Source organism: Rutilus rutilus, assembly GCF_951802725.1.
Source record: "Rutilus rutilus genome assembly, chromosome: 2".
Taxonomy (NCBI): domain Eukaryota; kingdom Metazoa; phylum Chordata; class Actinopteri; order Cypriniformes; family Leuciscidae; genus Rutilus; species Rutilus rutilus.
The window spans coordinates 25,580,160-25,591,896 of NC_140210.1; the positions used below are offsets into that span (position 1 = coordinate 25,580,160).

At 40.0% G+C, this 11,737-nt stretch overlaps 2 protein-coding genes across 2 annotated transcripts in view; one reads left to right on the forward strand and one right to left on the reverse strand.

The window, feature by feature from the left end:
- Nucleotides 1-6,480, reverse strand: part of pwp2h (PWP2 small subunit processome component) — a 50,997-nt gene extending 44,517 nt beyond the window's left edge. The window contains exons 1-3 of the mRNA XM_084401710.1: nt 6,315-6,480; nt 5,988-6,100; nt 5,758-5,852 (exon numbers count right to left, since the gene is read on the reverse strand). Coding sequence (XP_084257836.1) covers nt 5,758-5,852; nt 5,988-6,100; nt 6,315-6,332 — 226 coding nt within the window. The 5' untranslated portion in view covers nt 6,333-6,480. The remainder of the gene's footprint in view (nt 1-5,757; nt 5,853-5,987; nt 6,101-6,314) is intronic.
- Nucleotides 6,481-8,518: 2,038 nt separating this feature from the next.
- Nucleotides 8,519-10,744, forward strand: LOC311285865 (thymosin beta-11). Its single transcript, XM_084401711.1, has 3 exons — nt 8,519-8,644; nt 9,540-9,652; nt 9,871-10,744. The coding sequence occupies exons 2-3, from the start codon at nt 9,553-9,555 to the stop codon at nt 9,900-9,902; spliced, it is 132 nt and encodes a 43-aa protein (XP_084257837.1). The 5' UTR covers nt 8,519-8,644; nt 9,540-9,552; the 3' UTR covers nt 9,903-10,744.
- Nucleotides 10,745-11,737: the final 993 nt, after the last annotated feature.

The window sequence follows — 11,737 nt, forward strand, 5'->3', positions numbered from 1 at the left end:
TTGAAACTTGCCGGCCGAGAAAAGTTATTAAAGACATCGTTAAAATAGTCCAAGTGACTACTAGTGATGTATGTCTCGAGACCACTTTTACGTGGTCTCAGCCTTGTCACGGCCTTGACGGTCTTTGGTCTTGGTCTTGTCTTGGTCTCGGACCTCTCGGTCTTGTCTAGGTCTCGCCGTTTAATGAGATGTAGCCTAATATATGTTGTCAGTGCTGAGAATTTTCGTGTGACTCGTTTCGCCTATTTGAACAATGTATATCTTAATGGTCCAGTGGTAGAACTTTTGCCAACCGTGGCAGAGGTTCTGGGTTCTAATCCGCACTCGTAGCATTTTTTTTTTTTTTTCTCCTATAGTTTTTTTTTTCTCATCAAAACCGATTATGTTCATCAGTGGTTGTATATAAAGCAGGGACACGTTTGTGTGCATTATGTTTTGTGATTCACCAGAACGAATAGAGAGTGTCCGCAACGGATTGAAGCGCGCGTCCGAGTGAACACAGTGCGGCGTGTGCGCGAGCCACATGAGAAAACACTGTATCCGCACCACTGATCGCAGCGGCAACGAGCACTTTGATCACTTGATTTAAAAAACACATATCAGTGACATGATGGGTTTTAACTTCATTCAGGAGATTTTGGGTAACTGCACAACTGACAGATGACTTTGAGCTCACCGCCAACAGTGTGTGTGTGTGTGTGTGTGTGTGTGTGTGTGTGTGTGTGTTGTTTGATTACAGTATTGTATTTTAGACTAAATAAATGGTCTTTTAAATAATCATCTGCATATCTCCGTTGTGTTGACTAAACATTAGGCCTAATCCAAGTTTATAATTGTGTATCTTTAATTTGATGTTACCAGACATCCCAACCTGCACAAAGTCATTTCCGGGAGGGAGTGAGTGGGGTGGTTCGGTTCTGATTAATTCGGTTCGGGAGTATAGATAAAAGCCCGTCCGCACTGACAATTGATTGGTTGGGTCCTTACATGCGCTTCATGAGGAACACACACGCACACTAGCACACACACGCAAGGTCTCTTGCTCCCTCTCTCTGCCGTGCGCACGCTACGCATGCGTGCTCTTGCTCGCTCGCTCTAGATTCCGGGAGATTTTAACTAATTTGCGGGCATCAGGGAGCCGCGATCAACATGCGGGAGACTCCCAGAGCTTCCGGGAGACTTGGGATGTCTGTGTTACGATTTCATCTACACATTAAGTATAATTTCAAATGGTTACATATTTCTCATTCTTTAGACAGTTGTTGGAGGAGCAAGATGGTGTTGGAGGTGTTTGATGTTTTGTCAGATGAACCAGTCAGTACCAGTCATGTCAGTCCTCAACAGTACACAAAAGTTAAGGGAGTCTCAATCCTCTAATAGTGCAGTAACAGCCGTCATGCAATTGCTACACATAGTTGATCTCACCCAGTCTGCAAAAACATTTACAGTGAACTCACAGTCAGAGCCGTCGCATAGACTGTGCGAACTGTGCAACCGCACAGGGCCTCGCGCCAATAGGGGGCCTCGCAATCCTGCTGTGTTTTTTTTTTTTTTTCACCACTTTTTAAAACATCTCGCATGTCTCGAATGTAACAATTCTACAAATAAATAAAACATATCCAGGTAACTGGCAGAGCATTCATTTCGTTCGTTTTTTTTTTAAATAAGAGAAGATCTAGCGCTGAAATGTGTTTTTTAAATCAATTGATCAAAGTGCTCGTTGCCACTGCGATCAGTGGCGCGGATACAGTGTTTTCTCGTGTGGCTTAATTACGCACACGCCGCACTGTCTTCATTTGGACGCGTGCTTCAATCCGTTGTGGATACTCTAACATAATGCACACAAATGTGTTCCTGCTTGATATACAACCACTGATTAACATAATCGGTTTTGATGAGAAAAAAAAACAACTAACGTTATACGAGAAAAATAAAACCATACGAGAGCGGATTCGAACCCAGAACCTCTGACACGCTTGGCGAAAGTTCTACCACTGGACCATTAAGATACACGTTGGGTTAAATAGGCGGATTCTCCATGAAAATTCTCGAGCTGACTTGATGTAAAGCCACTGGTTGCACAGTGCACAGTTGCCCTCTGAAATAAATAGCAAAAAGTCATAGCTGAGCCAGAGACTATGTGCATGATTATGCTGTATTATTCTACTTGATAAAAACGTATTGCAGCAAGATTATGCGTGCAAAAGAATTAGAACAGCTACGTCCGTGTGACTGAAATTCATGCGCAATTGAGCATACACATCAAAGAGCAGGGCCTCGCATTTCATGTTCGCACAGGGCCTCGCACCCCACCAGCGACGGCACTGCTCACAGTCACACACATGACATGGTCTGTCTCTGTATTGTTCTGCCTGTGTAGTTGAAGTAATACCGTCTAATATGTATTGAATGTAAACTGCGGCTGAACCCTACTATGCTGCTGCTCTTGAATTCATACAAGTTATTGCTTAGCTTCAACACTAGTCTGTTTTTTTTCCCCTGGGGCCTCGAGTGAGTTCACGTAGTGTAACAGCGCAGCGCTTCTGTGTTGTACATCACACGTAGGCTCACTATTGGCCGACGCTGGTCATGTGTGTGATGCGTGTGACGTACAACACAGAAGCGCTGCGCTGTTTTACTACGTTTTACGCGCACAAAAAGTATTCTCGTCGCTTGATAAACTTAAGATTGAGCCACTGTAGTCACTTGGACTATATTAACGATGTCTTTAATAACTTTTCTGGGCCAGCAAGTTTCAATCCCTTAGAAGCCTATGGAGGAGTGATCCAGCTCTCAGATTTCATCAAAAATATCTTCATTTGTGTTCCGAAGATGAACGAAGGTCTTATGCTGCGTTCACACCAAACGCGAATTTAGACGCATATTCGCGTCAGAGGCAAAATCCGGAGGCGAAAGTTTCGAAACCCGCTGGCGGCCATCTTTTTTAGATGTTTATCGAGCATTAGCATTAATTGAGAGAGTCACCGCTCGTATATGCTCTGAAGAGCAGAAACAGCTGCGTAGGGGACATCATCGCTGTACTCGAGTCCACCAGACCCTCCGAAGGGTTTCAGGAGTTTCACAATTTGCTACAGGAGCTAGGTTTGGTGGACCTAACGGTGAGGACGCTGACGAGGACAGCGTAGGCCGTATAAGGCCTCGGCCTCGGCCTCGAGTGTACGCTGCCTGACGAGCCCGCGCTGTACAGCCCGGCGCGAGGTTCACCCTCACCCGCACACGCACCCACCTATTCTGTCATTTACTTTTTGTTTTGATAATAAATGGAGCCAGCCTCCAAAAGTGAAACCTGTCCTGTGATTTTTGTTTTGTTTTCATACACTAAATTGTGTTTGTTGTCTTTACATTAGATTGTTTCATATAATCTAGAATAGATATGGAATAAATAGCATTCAATACAAAATGAGTATCTTTCATATATTGAAATCGAGTTTTTATGTGAAAGATTTGCTTTGTTGTGCATTTTAGTCATATTACAAAATAATTTATTGAGGCCACACATAAAATAACATTATAAACTGTCACTTCACCACGTGACAGCAGCAAGCAGGCTCCTGATTGGTTAACGCGACGCGAATTGACGCAGAAGTTCAGATTTTTCAACTCGGGCGGCAGACGCGAATTCGCGTCAAACGCGTGAATGCACAAATAGCACTAATAAAATCATTCGCGCGTAACGCGCTTAACACGCCAGACGCTCAAGACGCGCGAATGAGGCGTATTCGCGTCTACCGCGCCGCGCTCTACGCCCCATTCGCGCCGCAGGAATTTTTTACGCGCGTAACGCTCGGTTCACACCGGACGCCGAAGCGACGCGGAACGGAAAATCACGCGCGGTCCGGCGCCTGCCTGTTCACACCAGACGCGTATTCTCCGCGGCGGTCGACAAGCGCTTCTGCTCAGTTGTTGTTTATTCAGAGCTGTTTTTTACATCATGGGTAAGTAAATAACCTCATAAAATGAATACACCATGTTTCTGTAAACAAAAAGTTTGTACACTCCCGTTGCTCTGTGTGTGCATGTGCGTGCGTGTGTGTGTTGTGTTTTTTTCTTTGTTTGTTTTCATCTTTCTAGTCTGTTTAGATACACAAATATGATCGCATTTGTCACTCGCGGTATTTTAATTTGAAAATTGCTTATATTTTGACAATTGACCGGATTGTCTCGTGTTTCTTGTTGTGACTTCCTGCCGGAATGGACGCGGATCACTCGCGGCTTGCGCAAAAAATAGACCAGACCCCTCATTTACACTGCACACATCTGCGGCGCATTACGGCTGCGACACAGCTACCGGAGCTGATCGCGCCCATTCTAGTCAATGCTTGTGTTTACACCGGCCGCGACGCGGCGTGTTTCAGAAGCTTCCCAGAAACGGCTCTCTGTGCCGCTTCGCTAAATATAGGCGCCTAGTCTATTTTTGACAGACGCGCGTCCAAGTCGCACCGGAAATACAAAATAAAAGTAAAAAAACACTGTCAATTTCAAAATAAACACCATGTGCAGACTCCCAATTGTATTGCACACCAATATATCCTTGGTAGAAAGCATAGACTGTAAGGTAGAAACCCCCAAAATCAAGAAAAACCACGTCGGACAGGCAAATCATGTGGTCTCGCGCATCCAGTCGCTTCGCTTCTGAAATGCTCCTGGTGTGAGTTGGCACCGTGTGGCGGACGGAATAAAACCTTGTCGGAGCCGTAATGCGCCGCAGACGTGTGCAGTGTAAATGAGGGTGACGCCGAAACTGGCGCTTCACGCCGCGGCGCTCCGCGTCTGGTGTGAACGACACCATAGCTTAACATGGGCGCCGAAAGGAAGCGGCCTCCGTTCCGCGCCGCTTCGGCGTCCGGTGTGAACCTAGCGTAACGCGTCTTTGCATTGACTTAACATTGAAATCACTCGCGCCTGACGCGCTATTCGCGTTCGGTGTGAATGCACCATTACGGGGTTGGAACAACATGAGGGTGAGTAATTACTGACAGAATTTTCATTTTTGGGTGAACTATACCTTTAATATTCAACAATATTATTGATCTGCCTTACTTAAGGTGGACGATGACACAATTTTCTTCTAACATCAAAGATGCAACTTTCTTCTAAAAAACAAACTTTGTTGTATTATTTTCATGTTATCACTGTAAAGCTGCTTTGATACAATCAGTATTGTAAAAAGCGCTATATAAATAAAGGTGACTTGACTTGAAAGTTGCAATGACGTTGCTGTCAAAGCTCTCAAATTTCATCAAAAATATCTTCATTTGTGTTCCGAAGATGAACGAAGATTTTACGGGTTTGGAACGACATGAGGGTGAGTAATTAATGACAGAATTTTCATTTTTGGATGAACTAACCCTTTAAGTAGCATATACTTGAGCCAGCATGAACGCCACAAGTTTGTGTTAAAACCTGATGATCCATGTTATTCAGCATCATCTGAAAATGTTACGAAGACCTTGTGCTTCTTTGTAAGCAAGGAAATCTGGGAGATAACATGGTCGATGTCAACATTTTGCTAACTTGATTATTGACACAGAAAAGGTGCAGAATCATCAATATTAAATTTTATTAGCATTTTATGTTAAACAATTTCTTTGTTTCACAATTTACTCTTATTTCCCAGGATCAAATTTGATTTTGGGTTATTTTCAAAAAGGACTTTTTTGAACAAGTTTTGAACACAGTCATGTTCATGGCATGACAGAAAAAAATACGCATGGAGAATGGTGGACTTTCCAATACCTTCATCTATAAGTATGGCAAGATTCCCATCTGGAGAGACTCCAAAACAGGTGATGTTCTTTGTGGTGGACACTGGTAAGGTTTCTGATCGGTTACTGAAGAAATACGAAAAATAACATTCCTCAGCTGAAATCAGCATAACTTTCGCTTGTAAATGAGAGTGTTTTCAACTCACTTAGACTGGGCTATGAAATCAGTTTGTTTCAACGTAATGAAATAGAAATACTCACTTTTTCATATCAAAGACGGAGATACGGTTCCCGACAGGACTGATGACAGAATTCCCATCTTTAGAGAAAGACAGGTTCCCGTCGCGATAAAATGCCCCTAATAAGTTGGAAAACTAGAAGGAAATGCAAACAAGTTCAGTCCAAACGTTCTCTTGCAGGCATTCACATAATAAAAACAATTCATTGTCGCTTTTATTTATTTAGTATATTATGAAATATTTATCAACAATCGTAAACCGGCAGGCAAGATCTCACTAAAAGATATAAAGAAAAGCAATACAATTATTCACAAGAAGAACATCACGAATAAAATAGCGTCTGTCATACCTTGTATGCAAACTTCATGTTTTTTGAGATATTACGTTATGGATGAACCATTAAGCATCAAAAAACCATCATTCTAACACGTGAGAACCTCTAAATACATGAACGCACATGTGTTCGAGATCACTTCTTCTTCTTCTTCTTCTTCTTCTTCTTCTTCTTCTGTCTTTTACTGGCAACCGCACTAAACAGTGCATTACTGCCATCATCAGGTAGCTTGGCTCAGAAACATTTGCCTATTCCTCTTAACACTTTTTAACCATCCCCACTAGCCTACATATATATATTTATATATAAAAAATAAAAAAAACACCCACTGGCGTTCAGCTCCTCCAGTTTCCACCCCTTTAACTTCCAATAATTCACTATATCCTTTTTTTTTTCTTTTTTTTCCCAGATATTATTTCCTTTACCCACAGCCTATATTTTCATCTTATCTGCACCCTCTACCTCTCTTATACATTTCTCCTACATTCTTTTAATTAATCCTGTGTTATTCAGAAACTGAAACAACACCTTTACCGTACTATTTCCTATATCTGAGTGAGTCTATTCTTTAATGTTAACTCTTTTCCTTCATTCTTCCATATTTCTTCTCTTAGCACTTATCTTTCTTCATCATAATCCTTACAATTTATAATTACATGTTCAACAGTTTCACTCTGTCCACATTTCTCACACATTCCCGTTGGATGTTTAGATATTAGATGTAATGTTGTATTCAAACCTGTATGTCCCATATCTTGTAATTATATTTTCGTCCCTCCTATTTCCCCCACTCTTTCTACCTTTTCCCAATTTATTTTGTATTAAATGTCTCCCTTTAGTCTCATTATCCCAATACTGTTGCCACTTTTTAATCACTTTCTATTTTATTACTGATTTGATTTCTCTTATACTATGTGGTAGTTCAATTTCTACCATTTCGTCATACTGCTTGCTTGGCTAATTTATCTGCTTCTTCATTCCCTTTAATTCCCCCATGGGCTGGAACCCACATAAACTGTAGGCCTACTTCTATCATACCTTGTTTTAATTCAGAGATTTTGAAGGATTTCCATTACTATGTCTGGCCTTGATTCTGACATTTGGTTATCAATACTGACTATTGCTGAAAATGAATCTGAACATATGACCGCATTTTGTATTTCTCTTTTCTTAATTAGTTGTACTGCTAGCAGAATAGCCATCAGTTCACCTGTATAACAGTTGATCACTTATTCTAGCTTTTTTCTTTATCTGTAATGTAACTTTGGAACATTGACTGCCACTCCTACTCTCCCCCCTTTTTTGCATCTGTGTATATCTGTATATTATTTCCATACTTAAGCCCTAAATATTCCTTTGTTCTCATTACTTCCATCTCACTACTTCCTTCTTTTTGTCTTATCTTCAGTAAAATTAAATCTACTATTGGCTGAGGAAGAATCCATAAAGGGTAATGTGGGTACATCACTCTTGGTACACATCTATATTTGCCTATCCCCATCTCCTTAATATCTCCTTCAACAACCCATCCAAAACTCTTTTGTTTATTCATTCCTTGTTCCCAACATATTCCTAGTATATTCTTTGTTGGATGTACTTCATCCTGACTCTTAATATTTGTCCAAAATATTGCCCTTAACTGTTGTCTTCTAATATCAAACGGCATTTCATTTATCTCTACTTGCATTGCTGCTTAAGATCACTTCCGGATCATTACCAAAATAAAAGCCCCCTACACTAACACATAAAAGTACCCCAAAGATTATTGCGAAAGTATACAATTAAAAAGATTGTGCCAAGGAACAAACGGTGGGGGGTTGGGGGAGACGTAATTTATATTGCATATGGGATATATTTCACAGTATGTGTTTTAATTGATCATTTGTAGATATATATATTTTTCTTTCCTTTAAAAAAAAGAAAGAAAAAAAGACGTAAGCTAATCAAACTAAACTGTTGAGCAAAATCAATTAAATGTTATGTTCTTGCATAAAATGAAATGTAACAGTCTAACATGTCCACCAGGTGGCGTCTTAGCACGTTGCTAAAATAATCTTAAATGTAAAATAAAAGAAAGAAACAAATAATACAAAGATGTATTGATCTCTTTGTCATAAAAAGATAGTCTGTGAGTATCTGCGATTAAAACCAACAATTTGCATAGGATAATGTTACATTCCTATTACCTGCCCTGAACCCTGTTCTGTTCTCCGTAGAACTGAGAACTGACGTCAGCTTTTGATTAGCATATCTCCCTCTATATATTTCATGCTTGCGCATTGGCGCGCCACAGTAACTGCAACGTTATTCAGCTAAATACTTCTAACTCCAATCCGTCTACCAAGGTATGTATTTTAGATCTAATGTTACGCATATAAAATAATTATATTGGCACCATGTTAACTATTGGTAAAAACGCAAACCGTTATATCAGTAGCCTATGTTTATTGGACGTGTGAAATCTGTCCTTTTTCAAATAATTTCTGAAAACATATATGTCTTTGTATTTTAAGACGTGCTGTGTTCAAAGCATCTTTATAACATTCTAAATAGTAGCTATTAACAAATACGCAAATGTTGATTTAAAGTCGATAACTCTAGCCGATCAAGGCGGTTAACCTATTTTCCTTTGTTAAGCCTCTTTGTGCTGCAAATGCATTAATAAGGATGTGTCTCATGTCAGTTGGCACATTTGCTCCCTTGTATCAAAGGCAGTAAATGTGTTATAACGTGTGATTGGTGAACAGGGCGTTAAAAGAAACGACAGCATTGTGTGCTGGCTGATAAAGCGGCACAAGGCGGTGTTTTTTCCTGAATGCAATTACGTTCTGTGAAATCCAGTCGAAATGATCTGTGCGACCATGCTTACGAAAGAAACCGAGCTGAATGAGCAAAAATCTGTCAGAAAAGATATGCAAAACGGTCCGCTGTCGTATTGAATCATCATATTTGCGCCTCTCTTGTAATCTCAGCGTGGGAACTGCTATTGTTATGTAAATATTAATTTTTGCTGTCTCAGACGCCATTCAAAAAGGGTGCGGTTTTGTTCAGTGCTGTGTGGCACTGTCATGAACATTAACGGGATGTGATGCAAATCGCCTCGAAATGAACAATAGATTGCAAGACCTTCATTGCCTCGGTGTTTTAGCTAAGCAACCCTCGCTCTCTCCTAATGACTTAAGTGCTTTTGCAGACAAGAAAGCGGAAAATAAAAAAATGTATTTTCTTTTGTTCCTTAAGCATACAACCAATCATGTCTGACAAACCAAACCTGGAAGAGGTCACCAGCTTTGACAAAACCAAGCTGAAGAAGACTGAGACACAGGAAAAAAACCCACTGCCATCTAAAGAAAGTAAGAATTTCAACACAAAATCGTCCTTTTTTTGACATCCAGGCATTACATAACTATAGTAAGCTGTGCTTGGAAACGTCTATATCTGTGTCCTTAGGTTATAATTAGTTAATCTTCACACAGAATGTTATCAAATGAGATTTAGAAGCACAAATTGAGTGCAAATGTTGGCAAAGAGGAGGTGAATATAAATGTGACCCTTCCTTCTTTGTCCACAGCCATTGAACAGGAGAAGCAGGCGGCCTCGTGAAGACACAAGCTGCCATCATGCACAGTGCACACTCCCTTCCCTGCATTGCCTTCTTTTCATTCACTTCTTTTAGCAGTATAACTTTGTAACCAAAATGTAAAAAAAAAAATCTAAAGCTGCAACACTTTCGGATAGGATGAGCCAACCCTTTAGCAACACCTAGATGCGTCTGGACTGCCTCCCTTGTCCATTCCAGCGTTGGGAAGAAAAGAGAAAGCTTCTACTTCTAGGAGCATGTGGCATGGATTCATCTGGTGCCCATGGTGGGCTATTTTGCATTGGTTTCGACTATGCCATAGGACAGGGGGGCGTGGCCTAATGGATATCCCCAAATATTCATCATCCGAATGAGGCGTGGCTTTTTGTTGACAAGTGACCAGCTCACAAAGTAATGGCATTGTATTTTTTATTTCAAATTATAGGATAAACTGCACAATCTTGGATTTTTATGTTGGTAATGATTAACACCTTCTTGTTAGTGCTGCTTCAGTGAAATGCTTTTTTATTGCTAAGAAATAGGAGGAGGAGGAGAAAAAAGCAAATTCAGTCTAGATGTGAAAACACTTCTAAGGACCGGGTGTTGTATTTGAATTGATTGTGCCCTTTTTATCGATGTGGTTTTGGGGTTGCTTTGTGTTGCACCCTGTCTTGGTTGTCTTATTGTATGGCGGTTATCATCGTTCAAAATGTAAATTCAATGTGAATGCTTTCAGCTGTAGATCAAATTTCTTTCTTGGGTTTTCTAAAAAGAAAAAAACTCAGCAACCATGTTATATTGCCACAAACCATTTATCGATAATGGAACATTGAAACTGTTGTAATAAAAAACTTTGTTATCAGGATTTTTTTGTGTTCAGTCTTTGTTGTCATTTCCCCATATGCAAGATCTGAAAATAAATAAAGTTCAGTTATAACGCTAACATTTTAATGTCTAAATATGTAATCTTCACCCTTAGTACACTGACCATCCAATTAGCTCGTGACCATGATCTGTTCTGGTGGGGATTTCTGAAGCCTGCCTCCTGCACCATGGATTAGTGTTTTCCTCTGCAACCTAATTACAATGGCATGGTGACACAGATTCCATATCAATGTTTATAAAGCAAGTCTCAGGTTTAAAAAAGTTTTAGAAGTAAAAAAAAAAAAAAAAAAAAAATATATATATATATATATAAAATAGATATCAGTGGAGGAGGCCAAGGGAAAATCCAAAGTGAAACCATTTTAAACAGAGTTTACCATTTCACTTTGCTTCTTTCTGACAATGAATAATCCCAATCAGCTTTTGTTAATCCACACCATAATTTATTATCATCATTACCCTCTAAACTCTCAGCCAATTTTGACTGTTTTAACTGCATATTGCATGTGATTATAAATCTCATTCGCTGGTGATTTTCTCTACTGTAGAACAGTGTTTGGCACACTTAACATCAGGATTTTAGCATGTGTCCTTGTAAGTGGATTGGTGGTAAGTCATTTACACTTATTAATACTGTATTAATCTCTTTGGAATGCCATTGGTTGGACTTGGAGGCGAGGGGCTACAGAAGATTATTTGTGTTCATTTCATGTCACAGTGACATCACAAGCAGATAGATTAATAAAAGGTCTGCAAGTCTCCCTCACTCTCATCCATTCTCTCCAAGATCTTAATCAAAAATGAAAACAGCTTTGTGGTACCTATTAGATCTTTCTAGCCAATAAGTTATATATCATGTTATATTGGAGGTTAAAAAAGTATTCATGTCTTGGTGAAGACAAGCAATGCCAAAGGTGACTGCTTAAATAAAGTGCAAATTCAGGCATGCCACATAATCTGTTAATAGCTGTCT

What these genes read in the sequence shown, in the direction of transcription:
- LOC311285865 (XM_084401711.1), top strand. Translation starts at nt 9,553, where the DNA reads ATGTCTGACAAACCAAACCTGGAAGAGGTCACCAGCTTTGACAAAACC. An exon ending in CCCACTGCCATCTAAAGAAA is followed by an intron (nt 9,653 to 9,870) that starts GTAAGAATTTCA and finishes CTTTGTCCACAG; the next exon opens with CCATTGAACAGGAGAAGCAG.